The sequence below is a fragment of the Tachyglossus aculeatus genome, chromosome 1 (assembly GCF_015852505.1).
Source record: "Tachyglossus aculeatus isolate mTacAcu1 chromosome 1, mTacAcu1.pri, whole genome shotgun sequence".
Taxonomy (NCBI): domain Eukaryota; kingdom Metazoa; phylum Chordata; class Mammalia; order Monotremata; family Tachyglossidae; genus Tachyglossus; species Tachyglossus aculeatus.
This window is the reverse complement of record NC_052066.1, coordinates 33,871,893-33,896,450: the sequence shown is the minus strand read 5'-3', so window position 1 is coordinate 33,896,450 and position 24,558 is coordinate 33,871,893. Positions and strand designations below refer to the sequence as shown.

General features: G+C 43.0%; 1 protein-coding gene across 1 annotated transcript in view; it reads right to left on the bottom strand.

Annotated features, from left to right (window-relative positions):
- The window catches only part of WDR49 (WD repeat domain 49), a 195,608-nt gene that overhangs the window by 133,593 nt on the left and 37,457 nt on the right, over positions 1–24,558 (bottom strand). The window contains exon 2 of the mRNA XM_038750316.1: positions 2,829–3,269. Coding sequence (XP_038606244.1) covers positions 2,829–3,269 — 441 coding nt within the window. The remainder of the gene's footprint in view (positions 1–2,828; positions 3,270–24,558) is intronic.

The following is a 24,558-nucleotide window of genomic DNA, read 5'->3' as shown; positions in this document are numbered from 1 at the left end:
ACTTGCAAATTCGAGTATTCCCTCCTGAGGTCATGACCACTGACTTGGGGCACTCGATCAGCTCTCCCCTTCCTATGAAACCTACCTGATGTCCCACTGTAGCTCAGCCTGCACACTTGGCTTCTCTAACAGCAACCTGTGTCCCAATTTTGCCTCTTTCACTGCCAACCCCTTGCTTACATCCTCCCTCTTTCACTAAATCCTGTCTGTCCCACCTTCACAACACAAGTAAAACCCTTTCCTCTCCATCCAAACTGCAACCACATTAATGCAATCACTAATCCTATCCCTCCTGGATTACTGTGTCAGCCTCCTTGCTGACTTCCCAGACTCCTGGCTCTCCCCACTCCAGTCTGCTCCCTGGCTCATTTTTCTACAAAAACATTCAGTACATATTTCCCCACTCCTCAGAAATCTCCAGTGGCTGCCCATCCACCACTGCAGCAAACAAAAACTCCTCACCATTGGCTTTAAAACACTCAGTCACCTTGGCCCCTCCTACCTCACCTTGCTACTCTCCTACTATAATCCAGCCTGCACACTTTGCTCCTCCAATACTAACCTTCTCACTGTGCCTCAATCTTGGCTATCTCATCGCCAACCCCTTGCCCACATCCTTCTAGACTGTGAGCCCACTGTTGGGTAGGGACTGTCTCTATATGTTGCCAACTTGTACTTCCCAAATGCTTAGTACAGTGCTCTGCTCACAGTAAGCGCTCAATAAATACAATTGATTGATTGATTGATCCTGACTCTTTCCTGGAATGCTCTTCCTCCTCAAATCTGACAGGCAACTGCTCTCCTCAACTTCAATAACTTACTGAAGGCACATTTCCTCTGAGAGGCCTTTCCTGACTAAACCCCCCTTTCATCTTCTCCCACTACCTTCTTCATTGCCCTGATTTGCTTGCTCTCTTTTCTCTCCTCCCATCTCAGACACAGAGCATTTGTGTATAATTCTGTAATTTATTTATTTACATTAATTTATATAAGTGATTCTTCTCCCCTGCCCTTCCCACCCCAGACTGTAAGCTCATTGTGGGTAGGGAATGTGTTTGATTATTGTTTTATTCTACACTTCCAAGCCCTTAGCATGGTGCTCTGCGCACAGTAAGTGCTCAATAAATACAATTAAATGAATGAATGAATGAACATCCAACAGGCCACCACTCTCCCAATCATCAAAGCCTTACCAAAATGATATCTCCTCCAGGAAGCCTTCCCTGATTAACCTCTCATTTCCACATTTTTACAGCATTCCCTTCTGTGTTAACCGTGAGCGTGAGTCTGTGCCCCATAAGCACTTTGATTCTCACCCCCACAGCACTTATGCACACATCCCTTTACACTGTTCCTTCCCCTAACTGTAATTTATTTTAATGTCTGCATACCCACTAGACTGAAACTTCTTGAAGGCAGAGATCATGTTTGCTCTGCACACAATAAGCACTCAATAAATACCATTAATAATAATAATAATAATTTGGGTATTTCTTAAGTGCTTGCTTTGTGCCAAAAACTGTTCTAAGCGCTGGGGGAGATACTAGGTAATCAGGTTGTCCCATGTGGAGCTCACAGTCTTAATCCCCATTTTACAGATGAGGTAACTGAGGCACAGAGAAGGGAAGTGACTTGTCCAAAGTCACACAGCTGATAAGTGGCGGAGGCAGAATTAGAACCCATGACCTCTGACTTCCAAGCCCACACTCTTTCCACTGAGCCACGCTGCTTCTCTAATAATAGCATTTATTAAGTGCTTACTATGTGCCAAGCACTGTTCTAAGCACTGGGAGGGGTGTACAAAGTAGTCAGGTTGTCCCACGTGGGGCTCACAGACTTCATCCCCATTTCACAGATGAGGTAACTGAGGAACAGAGAAGTTACGTGACTTTCCCAGAGTCACACAGCTGACAAGGGGCGGAGCTGGGATTAGAACCCATGACCTCTGACTCCATTAGTGGTTATTTAATCCTGTAAAGGCAAGACATCTTTACTCTGATGTCATGACCACCCACAGAGTCATCACTAGATCAGGCTCACCCTGGTTTTAGGCTCTGATGTCTATGACGGTCTGTGGTGCATGGAAATGTCAACGGAAATTCATTCATTCATTCAATCGTAGTTATTGAGTGCTTACTGTGTGCAGAACACTGTACTAAGTGTTTGGGAAGGTACAATACAAGAATAAACAGTGACATTCCCTGACCACAACAAGCTCACAGTCTAGAGTGGGGGAGACAGACATCAATAAAAATGAATCAAATTACAGATCTGTACATAAGGGGCTGGGAGGTGGGAAGAGCAAAGGAATAAATAAAATTACAGATATGTACGTACGTGCTTTGGGGCTGGGAGGGGGGAGAGCAGAGGGAGCGAGTCAAGGAGACACAGAAGGGAGTGAGAGATGAGGAAAAGTGGGGCATAGCCCGGGAATGTTTCTTGGAGGAGATGTGCCTTCATCAGCTACTGCTTTCCATGGGGTAATAATAATGATGGTAATAATGATGGCATTTGTTAAGCGCTTACTATGTGCAAAGCACTGTTCTAAGCGCTGGGGGGATACAAGGTGATCAGTTTGTCCCATGTAGGGCTCACAGTCTTAATCCCCACTTTACAGATGAGGGAACTGAGGCACAGAGAAGTTAAGTGACTTGCCCAAGGTCACACAGCTGACAAGTGAGCCACGCTGCTTTTCTCTAATTTAATGAGTACTAATTTAATAAGTACTAATTTAATAAGCAAAAGCTTTAATATCCTGGACCTTCACACCAACACATTTTATAAACTTACAATTCATCTAAAATAATATATTTTTAAAAGTTTCATACCTTGTTTACATTTTCCAGAGAGACCAGGCTGGTGACCCACAGATCCTTAAGCTTAACAGTGTCCAAAGAGATGTGAAGCGTTTCTTGCAAATTTAAATTCTCTCCCCAAACTCCTAGTAAGCCGTCCTTACTGATCGTCAGGTAACGATTGAAGCTTTTTAAGAAAATTACTTTCTGAATGGTGTCTTTGTGGATCAGTGGGAGGAATCTGAGGTCTGTCCATTGAGGGACCACAGATGATTTTGCTTGCTCATCTTTTTCATAAAGATCCAATAGAATAAACGAAGTTAGCTTGTCCCAGTTAATGTAATCATCTTGAGCCGTGTCTACTTTATCAAACAGTTTCCCGTATTTCTCCTTTGTCCCATGGCCTACGGCATCCAGCATTCTCTCCATGAATTCTTCTCTGGTCATGCACATTGGTTTGTTTGGCCCTGAGGACTTCAGAAATGACAGTTTGAGACAAAATATATTGTGTTGCTCTCCTTTTTCAAGCATTATCGCTTGAATTTGCAGGACACGACAAGTAGTTTAGATTCAGGGAACAGCTCAGTCAAGAGATATGAAGGGCAACAACTTCAAGAACTCTATGTGCTGTCCTTAGAATTTACAAAAGCATTTGACACCTCTGTTACCTCTGGCTGCCGGTAACCACTGGAGAACTTTGGTTGCTCTGAATGGTGTAGCAGGATTCAAAGATTACTTCACAGCAATTTGGCTAGTCACATAAAAAATAGGAAGCCCTTGCCAGATTCCTACCCCATCTCTGTCAGAGTAGTGGTATGCTGTATCCGAGGTCTATTTTGGTGCAAGCTATTCTACACAATCATTAGGAAGAAAACAATGAGCAATCTGGAATTGAGTATCAAAATGAGATTCTTGCTCTTTCAAATGAACAGGCTGAACCACCCATAGTTCACAATTTGATAATGTACAGATGCCCAAGATTCATTTTGCTTTTACTTCGCTTTCCACATCAAAAATGTAACTGACATGGGAGATTTTTTAAAAGCCAGGACTTTACAAATGATGGAGGTAGAGCAATTAAATCATACAAGTTAAAAGCACATTTATTCTAAGAGTGCTGTGGAATTGTTCTTTGTTTTCAAAAAGCAGTAAATGATGGCACTTGTTAGGAGGTGACTCTCTTTCTGGGTGTTCTGATCTTTTCAGTCAACTTGCTAATCAGTCAATCATACTTATTGAGCATTCAGTTTGTGCAGGGCACTGTACTAAGCGTTTGGGAGAGTAGAATATAACAAAGTTGGTAGGCATGTTCCCTGCCCACAACGAGCTTACAGTCTGGTGGGGAGACAGACAGTAATATTAATGAGTAAATTACTGATAGTTGCATGAGTGCTGCAGGGCTAAGGGTGACGTGAATAAGGGGTACAGACCCAAGAGTGATGCAGAAGGAAGAGGGAGTAAAGGAAAAAAGCTTAGTTGGGGAAGACCTCTTGGAGAACACGTGACCCTCACAATAATTTGAAGGTGGAGATAGTAGTGGCCTGGTGCATATGGAGGGTGGGAATTCCAGGCCAGAGGCAGGATGTGGGTGAGGAATTAGTAGTGAGATATGTGAGATCAAGGTACAAGAAGTAGTTATTATATGAGTGAGAAGCAGCGTGGTTCAGTGGAAAGAGCATGGGCTTTGGAGTCAGAGGTCATGGGTTCTAATCCTGGCTCTGCCAATTGTCAGCTGTGTGACTTTGGGCAAGTCACTTAACTTCTCTGTGCCTCAGTTCCCTCATCTGTAAAATGGGGATTAAGACTGTGAGCCCCCCTGGGGTCAACCTGATGACCTTGTAACCTCTCCAGCGCTTAGAACAATGCTTCGCACATAGTAAATGCTTAATAAATGTCATTATCATTATTATTATTACTGGCTGGGTTGTAGTAGGAAATCAGAGAAGTAAGATAGGAGTCAAGGGTTTGACTGCTTTAAAGACAATGGTAAGTTGTTTCTGTTTGATGCAGAGCTGGCTAGGAATTCATTCATTCAATCATATTTATTGAGAGTTTACTATGTGCAAAGCACTGTACTAAGCACTTGGGATAGTACAATACAGCAACAGACCAATTCCTCAACCACAGCATGCTCACCGTCCAGAGGGGGGACAAACATTTATATAAATAAGTAAATAAATTACAGATATATACATATGTGCCCTGTGGATAGGAGGGAGGATGAATGAAAGGAGCAAATCAGGGTGATGCAGAAGGGAGTGGGAGAAGAGGAGAGCTTAGTCAGGGAAGGCTTCTTGGAGGAGATATGCCTTCAATATAGTTTTGAAATGCGGGAGAGCAATTATCTGTCTTATATGAGGCGGGAGGGCATTCCAGGCCAGAGGTAGGATGTGGGATAAATAACAAATTAGGAAAATGGTAGGGTGTAAAGATTAATAATAATAATAATAATAATAATGGTATTTGTTAAGTGCTTACTATGTGCAAAGCTCTGTTCTAAGCTCTGGGGTAGATACAAGGTATGGGACTCACTGTAGAAGGAGAGAAGGGAGGTGAGGTAGGAGAGGCAAGGTGATGGAGAGAAGAGCATTGGTGACCTTAAAAATGGAGGATCCCCATTTTACAGAAGAAATAACTGAGGCACGGAGAAGTTAAGTGGCTTGCCCAAGGTCACACAGCAGACAGGCGGAGGAACTGGGATTAGAACCCACGTCCTCTGATTCCCAAGCTCATGTTCCTTCCACTAAGCTACGGTGCTTCTCATAGACATAAGTGTTGTGCGACTGGGTAAATATCAGCTGCTTAAGGAAAACAGAACTGAGCACAGAGTGTAAGCTCCCTTTAGACTGTAAACTCATTGTAGGCAGTGAATTTGTCTGTTTTATTGTACTCTCTCAAGTGCATAGAACAGTGCTCTGCACACAGAATGTGCTTAATACATATGATTGATTAACTCATTGATAGGTGATGTGGAGGGGAGGGCAGGTAGGGGAAATGAGGGTTTAGTCAAGGAAAGCCTCTTGGAGGGGATGTGATCTAAGTAGATCTTTGAAGGTAGGAGGAATCCTCTCCAAACTCCTTGAGAGAGTTGTCTACACCCACCGTCTCAAATTTCTTTCCTCTGATCTGGCTTCCATTCCCTGCACTCCACAGAAACCTCCCTTTTCAAGGTCACCGATGCTCTCCTCTCCATCACCTTGCCCACTCTTACCTCAACTCCCTTCTCTCCTTCTACAGTTCAGCTCGCACACTCTGCTCCTCTACCACTAACCTCCTCACTGTGCCTCATTCTCGCCTGTCCCGCCATCGATCCCTGGTCCATGTCCTTCCCCTGGCCTGGAAAGACTTCCCCCCACACATCCGCCAAACTAGCTCTCTTCCTCCCCTCAAAGCCCTACTGAGAGCTCACCTCCTCCAGGAGGCCTCCCAGGCTGAGCCCCCTCTTTTCCTCTGCTCCTCCCCTCCCCATCAGCCCCACTCCCTTCCTCTGCCCTACCCGCTTCCCTTCCCCACAGCACTTGTGTATATTTGTACATATTTATTACTCTATTTTATTAATGATGCGTAAGTAGCTATAGTTCTATTTATTGGTTCTGATGGTATTGACACCTGTCTTCTCCCCTCCCCATCACCCCCACTCCCTCCCTCTGCCCTACCTCCTTTCCCTCCCCACAGCACTTGTGTATATTTGTACATATTTATTACTCAATTTTATTAATGATGTGTAAGTAGCTATAGTTCTATTTATTGGTTCTGATGGTATTGACACCTGTCTACTTGTTTTGTTTTGTTGTCTGTCTCCCCCTTCTAGACTGTGAGTCCGTTGTTGGGTAGGGACCATCTCTATATGTTTCCAAGTGCTTAGTACAGTGCTCTGCACACAGTAAACACTCAATAAATAAGATTGAATTGAATTCTTCCCAAATCCAATGGCCACTACTCCATCCTAATCCTCCTTGACTTCTCAGTTGCCTTCAACACTGTGGAACACCTCCTTCTCCTGGAAATGTTATCCAACCTTGGCTTCACTGACTATGTCCTCTCCAAGTTCTCCTCTTATCCCTCCGGCCGTTCATTCTCAGCTTCTTCCATGGGCTCCTTCTCCCCCACCCATCCCCTAACTGTGGGGGTCCCTCAAGGTTCAGTTCTTGGTCCCCTTCTATTCTGCATCTACAATCACTCCCTTGGAGAACTCATTCGCTTCCACGGCTTCAACTACCACCACTATGCGGATGACACCCAAATCTGTATCTCCTCTCCTGTTCTCTCTCCCTTCCTCCAGGCTGAGCCCCTTCCTTCCTCTCCCCCTCGTCCCCCTCTCCATCCCCCCCATCTTACCTCCTTCCCTTCCCCACAGCACCTGTATATATGTATATATGTTTGTACATATTTATTACTCTATTTATTTATTTATTTTACTTGTACGTATCTATTCTATTTATTTTATTTTGTTAGCATGTTTGGTTCTGTTCTCTGTCTCCCCCTTTTAGACTGTGAGCCCACTGTTGGGTAGGGACTGTCTCTATATGTTGCCAACTTGTACTTCCCAAGCGCTTAGTACAGTGCTCTGCACACAGTAAGTGCTCAATAAATGTGATTATTGATTGATTATTGATTGATCTCCTCCTGCCTTCAGGACATCTATACTTGGATGTCCTCCCGCCACCTCAAATTCAACATGTCCAAGACAGAGCTCCTTATCTTCCCTCCCAAAAACTGTCCTCTCCCAAACTTTCCTGTCATTGTAGATAGCATAACCAATCCTCTGCCTCCCACCCCCTAACTGTGGGGGTCCTTCAAAGTTCAGTTCTGGGTCCGCTTCTACTCTCCATCTACACCCACTCCCTTGGAGAACTCATTCACTCCCACTACCACTTCTTCTATGGGGATGACACCCAACTTTACATTGCCAGGCCTGATCTCAGTCTCACATCTCCTACCTTCAGAACATCTCTACCAGGATGTCCTTCTGTCACATCAAACTTAACATGCCCAAAACAGAACTCTTTATATTTCCACCCAAACCCTGCCTTCCCCGTGACTTCTCCATCATTATAGACAGCACCACCATCCTTCCTGTCTCATAAGCCCATAGCCTTGACATTATTTTTGACTCCTCATGGCTCAGTGGAAAGAGCACGGGCTTTGGAGTCTGAGGTCATGGGTTCAGATCCCGGCTCTGCCAATTGTCAGCTGTGTGACTTCGGGCAAGTCATTTAATTTCTCTGTGCCTCAGTGCCCTCATCTGTAAAATGGGGATTAAGGCTGTGAGGCCCCTGTGGGACAACCTGATGACCTTGTAACCTCCCCAGCGCTTAGAACAGTGTTTTGCACATAGTAAGTGCTAAATAAATACCATCGTTATTATTATTATCATTTAACCCACATACTCAATGGGTCCCCAAATCCTGTTGGTCCCACCTTCACAGCATCACTAAAATCTGTCCATTCCACTCCATCCAAACTGCAATGACATTAATATAATCACTCATCCTATCCTGCCTGGATTACTGCATCAGCCTCCCTACTGACCGCCCAGCATCCTGTCTCTCCTCACCACAGTCCATACTTCACTGCTGCCTGGATCATTTTTCTACTTCTCTCCTTTAGTGCTAACCTTCTCACTGTGCGTCCATCTCACCTGTCTCACCACCGACCCCTGGCCCAGGTCCTGTCTCCATCCTGGGACACCTTCCCTCTTCAAATCTGACAGATAATTACTCTCCCTGCCTTCAAAGTCTTAATGAAGGCACATCTCTTTAATTCATTCATTCATTCAATCATATTTATTGAGTGCTTACTGTGTGCAGAGCGCTGTACTAAGCGCTTGGGAAGTACAAATTGGCAACATATAGAGACAGTCCCTACCCAACCGCGGGCTCACAGTCTAGAAGGGGGAGACAGACAACAAAACAAATCATATTAACAAAATAAAGTAAATAGAATAAATATGTACAAGTAAAATAGAGTAATAAATATGTACAAACATATATACATATATACAAGTGCTGCAGGGAGGGAAAGGAGGTAAGGCAGGAGGGATGGAGAGGGGGAGGAGGGGGAGAGGAAGGAGAGGGCTCAGTCTGGGAAGGCCTCCTGGAGGAGGTGAGCTCTCAGTAGGGCCTTGAAGGGAGGGAGAGAGCTAGCTTGGCAGATGGGCGGAGGGAGGCCATTCCAGGCCAGGGGGAGGACATGGGCTAAGCCCCACTTTTCCTCATCTCCCACTCCCTTCTGCATCACCCTGATGTGTTCCCTTTGCTCTTCCTTCCCCCCAGCCCCACAGCACTTATGCACATATCTGTAATTATATTTTTTTATGTTGATGCCTGTCTCTCCCCTTCTAGACTGTAAGCTCATTGCGGACAGGGAATATTACTGTTTATTGTTGTATTGTAGTTTCCCAAGTGTTTAGTACAGTGTTCTGCACCCAGTAAGCACTCATAAATACGATTGATTGAATGAATGAATGAGGGTGGAAGGAGTTCCAATTAGTCAATCAATCAATCATATTTATTGTGCACCTACTGTTTGTAGAGCACTATACTAGACACATGGGAGTGAAGAACACAACTATGTAACAAACACATTCCCTGCACACAATGAGCTTACAGTCTAGAGGAAGAGACAGATATATAAATAAATAAATTATGGATATGTACACAAGTGGTGATGATGATGATATTTGTTAAGTGCTTACTATGTGCCAAGCACTGTTCAAAGCACTGGGGTAGATACAAGGCAATCATGTTGTCCCACGTGGGGGCTCACAGTCTTAATCCCCATTCTACAGATGAGGTAACTGAGGCAGAAAGAAGTTAAGTGGCTTGCCCAAAGTCACACAGCTGATAAGGTGGAGTCAGGATTAGAACCCACAGCCTCTGACTTCCAAGCCCGGGCTCTTTCCACTAAGCCATGCTGCATGCTGTGGGGCTGTGTGGTGGCGAATAAAGGGAGCAAGACAGGGAGACGCAGGAGGGAGTAGGAGAAAAGTAGGAGAAATGAGGGCTTAGTCGGGGAAGGCCTCTTGGAGGAGATGTGCTTTCAATAAGGCTCTGAAGGTGGGGAGAGTGTCTGTCAGATATGGAGAAGGAAAGAAAAGAGGTAAAGAAAGAAAAGAAGCATTTCTGGCCAGAGAGAGGCAAGGTGTAGGTGGCAATATAGATGAGATCGAGGTACAGAAAATAGGTTGGCAGTAGAGGAGCAAAATGTGCAGACTAGGTTGTAGTAATAATAATAATAACAATAATAATAATAATAATAATAATGGCATTTATTAAGCATTTACTATGTGCAAAGCACTGTTCTAAGCACTGGGGAGGTTACAAGATGATCAGTTTGTCCATCCATCCATCATCATCATCATCCATCAATCGTATTTATTGAGCACTTACTGTGTGCAGAGCACTGTACTAAGCGCTTGGGAAGTACAACATGGCAACATATAGAGACAGTCCCTACCCAACAGTGGGCTCACAGTCTAAAAGCGGGAGACAGAGAACAAAACCAAACATACTAACAAAATAAAATAAATAGAATAAATATGTACAAATAAAATAAATAAATAAATAAATAGAGTAATAAATATGTACAAACATATATACACATATACAGGTGCTATGGGGAAGGGAAGGAGGTAAGATGGGGGGGATGGAGAGGGGCCCATTGGGGGCTCACAGTCTTAATCCCCATTTTACAGATGAGGTAACTGAGGCACAGAGAAGTGAAGTGACTTACCCAAAGTCACACAGCTGACAACTGGTGGAGCTGGGATTTGCACTCCTGACCCCTGACTCCAAAGCCCGGGCTCTTTCCACTGAGCCACACTGCTCAGGAGATCAGTGAGGTGAAGTAGAAGGGAGAGAACCCATTGAATGCTTTAAATTTGATGATAAAGAGCTTCTGTTTTATGTGGAGTTGAAAGGGCAAGCACTGGAGTTTTGTGAGGATTGGGAGATATGGACTAAATGTGTTTTCAGAAAAATGAATGGGCAGTAGAGTGAAATATGGACTGGGGTGGGGAGAGACAGGAGTCAGGGAGGTCAGCAAGAAGGTTGATGAAGTTGTCAAGTAGAGTATAATAATTGCTTGGAATTGTGTGGTAGCAGTTTGGTTGGAGGGGAAAGGTCAGATTCCAGAAATGCTGTGAAGTTAGAACTGATAGAATTTAGTGACATCAAAAGTGTGGGTTGAATGAGAAAGATGAGTTGAGTATGTCAAGGTTATGGGCTTTTGAGACAGGAAGAATGATGGTGTTGTCTACAGGGCTAGGAAAGTCAGGCCAAGGACATGGTTTGGGTAAGAAGATGAGGAGTTCTGTTTTGGACATGTTAAGTTGGAAGTGTCAATGGGACATCCAATTAGAAATGTCCTGAAGGCAGGAGGGAATGTGAGATTGCAGAGGGAGAAGTCAGGGCTGGAGAGGTAGAGTTGGGAATCATATACGTAGCAGTGGTAGTTGAAGCCATGGGAGCAAATAAGTTCTCTAATGGATTAGCGCTTAGTACAAGTGCTTAGTACAGTGCTCTGCACACAGTAAGCACTCAATAAATACGATTGATGATGATTAGGTGTAGGTGGAGAATAGAAGGGAACCCTGGATTGAGCCTTGAGGTTCAATGAATGTTTATTCATTCATTCAATCATATTTATTAAGTGCTTACTGTGTGCAGCACTGTACTAAGCACTTGGAAAAGTACACTATAACAATAAGCAGTGACAATCCCTGCCCACAGTAATCTCAGACTAGAGGCGGGGAGGACAGACATAAATACAAGGTGAGGGGCCAAGTAGATGCCAGTAAAAGAGATTGAGAAGGAATGGCCAGAAAGATAGGAGGAGAACCAGAAGAGGTTCGTAAGCGGTTCATAAAGCCAGGGTTAGATTATGTTTCCAGGAGAAGGGGGTGGTCCACAGTGTCAAAGGCAGCTGAGAAGTTGAAGAGGATTAGGATGGAGTAGAAGCCATTGAATTTTGCAAGAATATCATTCGTGACCTTAGAGAGCTTATACTTGTGGAGTAGAAGGGGTGGAAGTCAGATTGGAGGGGGACGAAGAGAGAACTGGAGAGGAAGAAGTGGAGTCATTGCGAATAGGCAACTTGTTCAAGGAGTTTGGAGAAGAGTTATAGGCATGATAGGAGAGAGAGAGAGAGATGGAGAAATAACTAAAAGGAGCTGTGGGATCAAAGTTGTTTTTTTTATTTTTGCTTTTTTTTAGACAGTGGATACATAAGCATCAAAGTAACATAAGGATACATAAGCAACAAAGTAAGTTACTTTGGAGCAGTGGATTGACAGTTTTTTCTGAAGTCAATTTTATGTTAGCAGTTGATGGGTGTGTGGGGCGGGGAATGAGATCTCCAAGATATAACAGTAGATTTTGCATGTTACAAAGCAATCCCTGATTGTAATGAGAATATGGCTTAGATAAGGTGTTTTACAATTAAAAAGAATGAGAAGGGTCATGTCTTTTTGGCGTTCCAACCAGAAATGTGCTTGTTAATGATTTCTGTATTTGAACTGAAAGGGAACTGAAGGGAAGGGTTTTTCCCCCCCCATCATCTCCATCATCATCATCATCATCATCATGAGCAGCATGGCTCAGTGGAAAGTGCACGGACTTTGGAGTCAGAGGTCATGGGTTCGAATCCCGACTCCGCCACATGTCTGCTGTGTGATCTTGGACAAGTCACTTAACTTCTCTGGGCCTCAGTTACCTCATCTGTAAAATGGGGATTAAGACTGTGAGCCCCACGTGGGCCAACCTGATCACCCTGTATCCTCCCCAGTGCTTAGAACAGTGCTTTGCACATAGTAAGCGCTTAACAAATGCCAGTTATTATTATTATTATTATTAAGCATGTTTAAAAGCAGTATGGAAGGAGCTGTTGGAGAGTGAGCAATTGAGGATTGCAGTCAGGGAGGGAAGAAGAAAGGTGGCAAGTTTTTTGATATGGTGCAAAAAACACAACTTAAAAACTATCTGAGTGTGATTACTGAGGATGTCGAAACCTCCATCCTGCCTGCCTTCAATTTAACACTGAAAGTCTTAAAATTCAAAATGGAAAAAACCCTGCCAAGATATAATGCCTCAGTAGCACGTAATTCAGTGTCCTGCATCTCTATGGGCATTGATAAATGTTTGGTGAGGATAACCTTGTGGAAAATTGCTTTCATTGAATACTCCATATACCTCATGCTAATATTAATTGTTTATCCCTCATTTTCATACTGACAAAATTATATATTAAAATCGAAACCTATTTCATCATCTTTGATTCTCCTAGTATTACATTCCTATTTCTGGAAATAGAAAACTACTTTGAATGACACCTATTTAAACTGATTTAGAGTTCAAGACTGCCAGATTGCAAACTGGATCCTTGGAGAATTTAATTTTCTGCCCTAGAATAGTAAAACTATTTGCCTATAGGAGGATTTGTACACATCAGTGTGAACTAATATCATAGTTTGAGTGTGAAGGTGAAAAGAAGCAATGACGTTTTTGGTGGTAAATAAGCATAATGGGAGGAATATCAGGCTACTCTTGAAAAGCTAGCAGTCAGGAAGATCATGCAGAAATTTTTCATTCTTTTATCAAGTACCAGAGGTAGGTGACATTTGGTTCTAGCCCCAAAATGTGTGGGCCAAAAATGATGGCTTATTTAATAAAGAGTAGACAGACAGTGTGGCTAAGATCATGAGACTGGGAGTCAGGACATTATAATAATAATAATAATAATAATAATAATAATAATAATGGGATTTATTAAGCACTTACTATGTGCAAAGCACTGTTCAAAGTTTACAAGGTAATCAGGTTGTCCCACAGGGGGCTCACAGTCTTAATCCCCATTTTACAGATGAGGGAACTGAGGCTCAGAGAAGTTAAGTGACTTGCCCAGGGTCACACAGCAGACATGTGGTGGATCTGGGATTCGAACCCATGACCTCTGACTCCAAAGCCTGTGCTCTTTCCACTGAGCCATGCTGCTTCCCTAATCAGAACATCCTGATTCAATTTCTGGCTCCACCTCTGGTCAGCTGTGTGATCTCGGGTGAGTCACTAAAATGATCTGTGCCTCAGTGGCCTTATCTGTGAAATGGGATAAAATGATTCTTCTACTTCCTTCTTAGATGCTGAGTCCTCTGTGCATCCATATTGTCTTTTATTCACCCCAGGTTAAGCACTGTGCTTGGCATACCAGAAGCACTTAATACCTCCGTGATTATCATTCATATTATCAGCAGTAGTTGCAGTATAAGCAGCGTGGCTCAGTGGAAAGAGCCCGGGCTTTGGAGTCAGAGGTCATGGGTTCGAATCCCACTCTGCCACTTCTCTGCTGTGTGACCTCGGGCAAGTCACTTCACTTCTCTGTGCCTCAGGTCCCTCGTCTGTCTCAGGTCCCTCATCTGTAAAATGGGGATGATGACTGTGAGCCCCCTGTGAGACAATCTGATCACCTTGTAACCTCCCCAGTGCTTAGAACAGTGCTTTGCACATAGTAAGCACTTACTAAATGTCATTATTATTAGTAGTAGTAGTCGTAGTAGTGTTGTAGTAGTAGCAGAAGTAGTAGGAGTATTTATTAGGGTCTATGTGCAAAGCGCTGTACTAAGTTCTGGGGTAGAAACAAGATCATCAGGTCCCACATGGGGCTATCGGTCTAAGAAGGAGGGAGAATTGGTAATGAATAATAATAATAATAATAATAATAGTAATGGCATTTATTAAGTGCTTACTATGTGCAAAGCACTGTATCCCCATTAGAGAAGCAGTTTGATGTAGTGGATACAGCATGGGCCTGAGATTCAGAAGGTTCTAGTCCTGGCTCTGCCACTTGACTGCTATGTGACCTTGGGCAAATCACTTCATTTCTCTGTGCCTCAGTTACTTCATCTGTAAAATGGGAATTGAGACTGTAAGCCCCTCGTGGAACAGGGGCTGTGTCCAACCTGATTTGCTTGGATCCACCCCAGCGCTTAGTACAATGCCTGGCAAATAGTAAGCACTTGACAAATACCACAATTATTCTTATTATTTTACAGATGAGATAAGTGAGGCACAGAGAATTTAAGTGACTTTCCCAGTCAGGTTGGACAAAATCAATGCCCCACAAAGGGCTCACAGTCTTATTCCCCATTTTGCCGATGAGGGAGTTGAGGCACAGAGAAGTGCCTTGCCCAAGGTCAGAGAAAAGACAAGTAACGGAGTCGGAAGTAGAACCCAGGACTTCTGACTCCCAGTCCTGGAGACTGTAAGCCTGTCCTCTAGACTGTAAACCCGTTGTGGGCAGGGATTGTCTCTGTTGCTGAATTGTACTTTTCAAGCACTTAGTACAATGCTCTGCACACAGTAAGCGCTCAATAAATACGGTTGAATGAATGAATGACTCTTTCCATTAGGCCATGCTGCTTCTCAACATGCATAAACTCATGGGACAAATGGCCCCCATCAAAACCATGGAGTCAATCAATCAATCAATCAGTCAATCATATTTATTGAGCGCTTACACTGTGCAGAGCACTGTACTAAGCGCTTGGGAAGTACAAGTTGGCAACATATAGAGACAGTCCCTACCCAACAGTGGGCTCACAGTCTAGAAGGATGTGGGCAAGGGGTTGGCGATGACATAGCCAAGATTGAGGCACAGTGAGAAGGTTAGTATTGGAGGAGCGAAGTGTGCAGGCTGGATTATAGTAGGAGAGTAGCGAGGTGAGGTAGGAGGGCCCAAGGTGATTGAGTGTTTTAAAGCCAATGGTGAGGAATTTTTGTTTGCTGCAGTGGTGGATGGGCAGCCACTGGAGATTTCTGAGGAGTGGGGAAATATGTACTGAATGTTTTTGTAGAAAAATGAGCCAGGGAGCAGATGGAGTGGGGAGAGCCAGGAGTCTGGGAAGTCAGCAAGGAGGCTGACGCAGTAATCCAGGAGGGATAGGATTAGTGATTGTATTAATGTGGTTGCAGTTTGGATGGAGAGGAAAGGGTTTTACTTGTGTTGTAAAGGTGGGACAGACAGGATTTAGTGAAAGAGGGAGGATGTAAGCAAGGGGTTGGCAGTGAAAGAGGCAAAATTGGGACACAGGTTGCTGTTAGAGAAGCCAAGTGTGCAGGCTGAGCTACAGTGGGACATGAGGTAGGTTTCATAGGAAGGGGAGAGCTGATCGAATGCCCCAAGTCAGTGGTCATGTCCTTCTGTTAGTGGGAGCAGTGCACATAATCATCCAAATTATTCAATAAAAATATTGATAACTAATAATAATCATCGTACTTGTTAAGTGCTTACCATTTGCCAAGCACTGGTCTAAGCAGTGGGATAGATACAAGGTAATCAGGTTGTCCCACGTGGGGGTTACAGTCTTTATCTCCATTAAACAGATGAGGTAACTGAAGCACAGAGAAATGAAGTGACTTGCCCAAGGTCACCCAGCAGACAAATGGCAGAGTCGGGATTAGAACCCATGTCCTCTGACTCCCAGCCCGTGCTCTTGCCACTAAGCCACACCACTTATCATCTTATCAATGAGGACCTATACAGCACAAAACAATAGACTAAGCACTCTTCGCTCATCACCCTAGCCTGGAACTCCTACAGCCTTTATATATGTCAGATCACCACTCTCTCTTTAATGGCCTTGGAGTCCGAAGAACCTGGGTTCTAATGCCAGCTCTGCCATTTGTCTGCTGGGTGACCTTGGGCAAGTCACTTCATTTCTCTGTGCTTCAGTTACCTCATCTGTAAAATGGGGATTGACACTGTGAGCCCCACTTGGGACAGGGTCTGTATCCGACCCAGTTTGTTTGCATCCACCTCAGCACTTAGTAGAGTGCCTTCCACTTAACAAGCACTAAACAAATACCACAATTATTGTTATTATTATTATTATTATTATCATGCAGAAGTGTGGCATAGACCATCAAGGAGTGAGCCCATTCCCAAGCCTTGTCCTTCAGGGACATAGGAAAGGAGGTGGGCTGGAGTATGCAGTTACGGATGCATGCTGCCCTCTACCCCTATTTCCCTTCTCATTTCTCCTTTGTTCTTTTTCTCCCTCTTTCCTTTGCCATCTTTCTCTTGACCTCTTTCTTCTCTTCAGGCACTGTCCCCTTTTCCTGAATCTTTCTCCTGTGCCTGTACTCTATTCCACCTCAAATCAGATTGATTACAGAGAAAAAACGATGGACAGGGGAAACACTGTGGCCTAGTGGAAAGAGCACAGGCCTGAGAGTCAGAAAACTTGTATTCTAATCACTGCTCCTTCACTTGTTTGCTGTGTGACCTGGGACAATTCGCTTAACTTCTCTGTGCCTCAGATTCCTCAACTGGAAAATAGGGATTCAACGCCTGTTCTCCCTTTCTCTCTCCTAATTGGACTGTAAGTGGGAGAGGGATTCTACCCAACCCGATGAACTTGTATCTACTCCAACGCTAAATACAGTGCTTGATGTGTAGTAAGTGCTTAACAAATATGATACACACACACACACACACACACACACACACACACACACACACAAAGAGCTCATTAGACATTTACAAGATTATGGGGGAAATAGGGCAAACACAGATACATAAACCACAAAAGAGTGAAGCAGAAATAAATATAAAAGACCCATAAAAGAACCAAAACATATGAACAGGTAATACGCAATGGCATCAAAGGCATCATGCAGAGACTGCATTCATATGGGGTTAATCTGGAATGTTTTACGCCCTGCTCAGCAAAAGAATCACTCTCTTGGAACTAGCAGACTCTGGAGGCTCCAGAAAAAAGAAATGATTTCTTTATAGCCTTTAAAAATGTGCCAAGGAAGCTGTCAACTCTGGACGTGAGTTCCTGCCAGTCCTTTCCTAATAATTTCTCCATCAAGAGTGGGCTCTGGGCCTAGGAGTCCTCTCTGGGAAGCTGCTTAATAATAATAATAATAATAGCATTTATTAAGTGCTTACTATGTGCAAAGCACTGTTCTAAGCACTGGGGAGGTTACAAGGTGATAAAGTTGTCCCACGGGGGCTCACAGTCTTAATCCCCATTTTACAGATGAGATAACTGAGGCACAGAGAAGTTAAGTGACTTGCCCAAAGTCACACACCTGGCAATTGGCAGTCGGAATTTGAACCCATGACCTCTGACTCCAAAGCCCATGCTTAACCACGGTATCCACCAGACTTATTTTTGTGAAGAGGTAGGTAGCCTGTTTTCTAGAGAGTTTCCTGGTGTCCTCCTCATCTAAGGTTCCCAGGCAGAGTTGCATAGCCTCTGACAAGGAACATCATTTCCAGCATCGCGTGAATAGGAAAACGTACCGTCGGAAAGAATATTCTCCAATTCCCTAACAGTGAGCTATTCAAAACATGGACAGAAAATATGTGTAATGGGAGAAATGAAGTTTTTCTTTCCAAGCCAGCGCTATGTTGCTCACTTAATAATTCTGGCATTTGTTAGTGCTTACTGGGAGCCAAGCATGGTAGTAAGTGCTGAGGTAGATGCAAGAAAATCATTTCACATATTTACTAGCTGTTACACTGAAAAATGAGACTGGTATGGAACATGCCATTATTACCACTTGCAACCACCTTATACACCTTTCACAGTATGAGGAAAGTGATTCTTAATCTTATATATACATCTAAATATATATTATATATATATATGTAAGTTTAGAAATCTCTATAAAGTCAATGAAGGTTTTTGTTCCATGGTACTTCAGAAAACCTCCTTTCCATTGGAGAATCTTGGAATGTTTGGCAAATGAAATGGCCAAAAATGAGATTCCAAATTCTCTTCTTCCTTCAAACTCTCTTCTCTTTTTCCCTCAAACTCTCTTATACTGGCTTTCTGTCACAAATAACCAATTTTGTTTCCACATGTAGTGTACCATTACAGCTAAATTTAAAGTGCATAGCATCACCTCCTTCTCCTTGAAACGGTATCCAACCTTAGTTTCAGTGACATTGTTCTCTCCCAGTTCTCTGCCTATCTCTCTGACTGCTCCTTCTCAGTCTCCTTGCAGGCTCCTCCTCTGACTCCCATCATCTGACAGTGGGGGTCCCCTTCTATTCTCCATCTACAACACTCCCTTGGAGAACTCATTTGCTCCCTTGGCTTCAACTACCATCTCTGTGCAGATTGTTCCACCAACCTTGATCTCTCAGCTCTATGCAATCTCCCATTTCTTCCTGCCTTTGGGATATCCGAAGATATTATTACTCTATTTATTTATTTATTTATTTTACTTGTACATATGTATTCTATTTATTTTATTTTATTTTGTTAGTATGTTTGGTTTTGTTCTCTGTCTCCCCCTTTTAGACTGAGCCCACTGTTGGGTAGGGACTGTCTCTATATGTTGCCGATTTGTATTTCCCAAGCGCTTAGTACAGTGCTCTGCACACAGTAAGCACTCAATAAATACGATTGATGATGATGATGATGATCCCTACCTGGAAGTCCCACCGACACCTCAAACTAAACAGTCCAAAACAGAATTCCTTATCTTCTCCCACATAGCCAGCCCTCCCCCTGCCTTTCACCTCACTATAGACAGACCACTAACCACAGTACCAATTTGGTATTGTCCTCAACTCATTTCTCTCATTCAACTCATATATTCAATCTATCTCCAAACCCTGTCAGGTTTACCTTCATGTCTTAGCTAAAATCCACCCTTTTCTCTCCATCTAAATTGTTACCATACTGATTCAAGCTCTCATCGTATCCCACCTTGACTACTGCATCAGCCTCCTCCCTGACCTCCATGCCTCCTGTCTTTCCCCATTCCAGTCCATACTTGATCCAGCTGCCCAGATCATTTTTTTTTCTAAAATAAAAAGGGTTCAGTCCTGGTCGCTCCACTCTTCAACAACCTCCAGTGGTTGCCTATCTACCTCCACATCAAATGGAAAATCCTTACCATCAGCTTTAAAGCTCCCTTCCTCCCTTCAAAGCCCTACTGAGACCTCACCTCCTCCAGGAGGCCTTCTCAGAGTGAGCCCCCTTTTTCCTCTCCTCCTCCCCATCCCCCCCGCCCTACCTCCTTCCTCTCCCTACAGCACTTGTATATATTTGTACAGATTTACTACTCAGTTTATTTTACTTGTACATATTTACTGTATTTATTTTGTTAATGATGTGCATATAACTATAATTCTATTTACTCTGACAGTTTTGACCCCTGTCTACATGTTTTGTTTTGTTGTCTGTCTTCCCCTTCTAGACTATGAGCTCATTATTGGGTAGGGACTGTCTCTTTATGTTGCTGACTTGTACTTCCCAAGTGCTTAGTACAGTGCTCTGCACAAAGTAAGCACTCAATAAATATGATTGATTGACTGAATGAATGAGCCTGTTGTATTATACTCTCCAAGCTCTGAACAGAGTAAATATTCAATGGATACTATTGTATATCCACTGAATACACAATGGATACTATATATTCATAAAATATTGAATATTTTATGTGGTAAATATTTACTCGAATGCTTCATTCTCCCTACTGTGACATTTAGATTAGCCTAGGTTCCCAACACCAACTTCTTCTCATCTTCCTCAAATCCTCCCAGGCTGTTTATTACAAGCAGCATGAGTCCTGCTCCTTACAGCCTCTTCTGGGGCCACCTTCCATCCTGGTCTGTAGATTTACCCTCAAGAATGTGCAAGCAATGTTAATTTCCACACAATTACTTCTGGTCAACCTTGGATTCTGAATAAGGTCATCATTGGTTTGTGGATTCTGTAAGATTAAGACCTTCATATTTCATGAAGGCCTTTCATATTTACATTTAACCTCAGAACTGAGCAAATAATTATGGATTTCAGATCCAACCTCATTACTTTTTTTGGTTAATAAAAGGAGGGGTAGAAAATATATCTTGGAAAGAAATTGTGAAAAGGTTGAGACAGAAAGGATATTTTGGGTTGATATTTTTGGTACCATTGAAGATTACAACATAAAATGCTAAATGCTCAGTGATGGACAGTTGAGTGGAATTTTGTCAAGTCTTCACTGAAAATATAATTTTCACAGTGGCAATAAAATATGTGAAATCATCTTTCTTTTCTACTCACACATATAAACTGTTATTTGCTCTGGGCAAGTTGATGATGAACCATTTACTAAACCATTACTATTTGTAACTGGAAGCACATGTACTTGGATAAATAGACCAATAGATAAATAAATAGATAAATAGACCAATTTACCTGTTTCTGTCACCTTTGGTCCTGAGTCCAGAACCTCCGATAGAGTGGACATTCAGTAAATATTCATAACACAACATATTATAACATTCATAAAATTCATTCATAACCCTGCCCTCTCCGTGACTTTCCCATCACTGTGGACGCCACTACCATCCTTCCCGTCTCACAGGCCCACAACCTTGGTGTCATCCTCGACTCCGCTCTCTCATTCACCCCTCACATCCAAGCCGTCACCAAAACCTGCCGGTCTCAGCTCCGCAACATTACCAACATCCGCCCTTTCCTCTCCATCCAAACCACTACCCTGCTAGTTCAAGCTCTCATCCTATCCCGTCTGGACTACTGCATCAGCCTTGTCTCCGATCTCCCGTCCTCGTGTCTCTCCCCACTTCAATCCATACTTCATGCTGCTGCCCAGATTGTCTTTGTCCAGAAAAGCTCTGGGCATGTTACTCCCCTCATCAAAAATCTCCAGTGGCAACCAATCAATCTGAGCCTCAGGCAGAAACTCCTCACCCTCGGCTTCAAGGCTGTCCATCACCTCGCCCCCTCCTGCCTCACCTCCCTTCTCTCCTTCTCCAGCCCAGCCCGCACCCTCCGCTCCTCTGCCGCTAATCTTCTCAGTGTGCCTCGTTCTCGCCTGTCCCGCCATCGACCCCCGGCCCACGTCATCCCCATGGCCTGGACTGCCCTCCCTCCCCACATCTGCCAAGCTAGCTCTTTTCCTCCCTTCAAGGCCCTATTGAGAGCTCACCTCCTCCAGGAGGCCTTCCCAGACTGAGCCCCCTCCTTCCTCTCCCCATCCTTCCCCTCTCCATCCCCCCTGCCTTACCTCCTTCCCTTCCCCACAGCACCTGTATATATGTATATATGTTTGTACGTATTTATTATTTGTACGTATTTATTACTCTATTTATTTTACTTGTACATATCTATTCTATTTATTTTATTAATATGTTTGGTTTTGTTCTCTGTCTCCCCCTTCTAGACTGTGAGCCCACCGTTGGGTAGGGACTGTCTCTATATGTTACCAACTTATACTTCCCAAGCACTTAGTACAGTGCTCTGCACACAGTAAGCGCTCAATAAATACGATTGATTGATTGATTGATTGATTGATTGATAACAAACAATTCCTCCACTTAAAACTACAGTCGCTTGTGATTTTAGGTTCGAAGATTCTTCCCAACCAAGGTCAAAATCTCTGAAAACTGGGAGTAATCGACTGTACTCACTTGTAGGTCCTTTTTAGTACAATGCTCTGTACATAGTAGTCATGTAAGAAGTAATATTGATTAATTAGCAATAATTTGACTCCTTTGACCCATAGTTGAGGATAGCTGAGTTGTGGGTGTTGTTGAGAAAGGCATGATGTAAATGAAAATTAGACTGTAAGCTCATCGTGGGCAGAGAATGCGTTCTCTTCCAAATACCTAGTACAATGTTCTGTTAATAGTAAATACTCAATAAATACCATTGATGATGATGATGATAATGATGAAAATAGTAGTCTGAATTTTTATATTCTAGTTTTAAGTTCCCCCTCTCAGGATGGAACCTGGAGAGTTTCCAGTACTCTACCCGTCTTGGCTATGGAAGGGAGAGTCAAGCAGGCAATCAGGTACAAATCAAAAACTCACCTGTGCTGGGCAGTGGTGGCATGGGAGAGAGTCGAGGGCGGAGACTCAAGTTTACTATGCGGAAGAAGGCAATGGTAAACCACTTCGTATTTTTACCAAGAAACTCTACGGATACACTACCACAACAACTGCAGATGGAGGTGGGCATTTTGGGAGAGATGTGTCCATGGAGTCGCTATGGGTCAGAAATGAGTCTACAGCATAAGACAAATTTTAAGTTATGCTTAATTTTTAATCTTTAACTGTGCCAAGAGCTTTCACCTCCGTGGAAATAGATTCTTCAAACAAGGCTATCAACACTTCCTGGACTCTCATGTCTTGGTTTAACAACAACTTCTTGGCAGAATAACTTTCTTTGGAAACAAAATATCCTCCTTTTTCAGACCATTAAAATTCTGCAAGATTTCTTTTCTCAAAATGTAAAAGTAGCCCCTGATGGAACCTCAACCTACTATTTTCTCCAGAATCAGTTAGTTCTATCCACTATGAAAATGTAATATAATTGAAAAGCGAACTTAGGTACAAAAATACCAGTGTAGGAAAGAAAAAATACCAGTGTCAACCTGCCTACAAACCGTTCAGTCACTCACTGTATGTCTTTTCGATTCCAAAAAAATCCAAAAAAACCAACATTTCTTCCTGCAAATCTGTTTGTCTGAAGAGTCTCACAATAATGGGTAAACAGTCTGAAGCAACAGAATATAGAGGCTATCCAATCCTTCCCCTTATGATTAAATCCCTATAATTAAATTTAAAATGTCTGTAATGGGCAATTTCCTGTATTTTTATGTTGTTCTTTCCTCCATTTCACTTGGTTATAGAGTGTATTTATTAAGGATATATACAGCTGAAGTGTTGCCAGCCAATATGATCACCCGCTGAAGAAGAAGATTTAGATATTTCATTTAAAAAAACACCATTAGTTCATCCAATTTCTCCACCATTCATTGAGCATGCTATGTGATAAAAGGAATCAAAAAGACATACAGTGAGTGACTGAACGGTTTGTAGGCAGGTTGACACTGGTATTTTTTCTTTCCTACATTGGTATTTTTGTATCTAAGTTTGCTTTTCAATTATATTACATTTTCAATAATACTTATGACAAAAATGATAATAGCAATAATAACACCTGTGGTATCTGTTAAGCATTTACTATGTGCCGAACACTGTCCCTATTCTACATGGGTCTCACTGTCTAAGTAGGAGGGTGAAAAGATATTGAATACCATTATAACTTCTTTTACTTTAAAGATAATGCTGATCTCCCTGCCTTCTGTTTTTCCCCACTTCAGTCCATATTTCACTCTGCTGCCCCAAACATTTTTCTACAAAAACTTTCAGTCCATGTTTCCCCCCTTATCGAGAACCTCTGGTATTTGCCCTTCCAGCTCTGCATCAAATAGAAACTCCTTACCAAAGGCTTTAAAGCATTCGATGACTTTTTGTTTTTTAATGGCATATACCAGGGACTATATTAAGCACTGAAGTAGATACAAGCTAATTGGGTTTCTCCATGTCCCAAATGGGGCTGATTGTCTTAATCCCCATATTACAGATGAAGCACAGAGAATTTAAATGACTTGTCCAAGGTCACACAGCAAATAAGTGGCAGAGTGGGATTAGAACCCAGGTCCTTCTGAGCCCCAGGCCCATGGTCTGTCCACAGGACCATGCAACTTCATGTGGGTAGGGAATGTGTTCACCAACTCTGTCGTATTGAATTCTCCAAAGTGCTTAATACAGTGCTCTGCATACCCTGAGCACTCAATAAAGACCACTGATTGATTAATTGTTCTATCCCCGACACCAAGACTGATGCTTGCCATCTCAGTGTCTGAATCTCAGCTCTCTGCCCCATTCTGGAATGGAGGGTGTGTGAAGCAGTGGACGTGACCTTCTTAAATCTTTAGAATTTGGG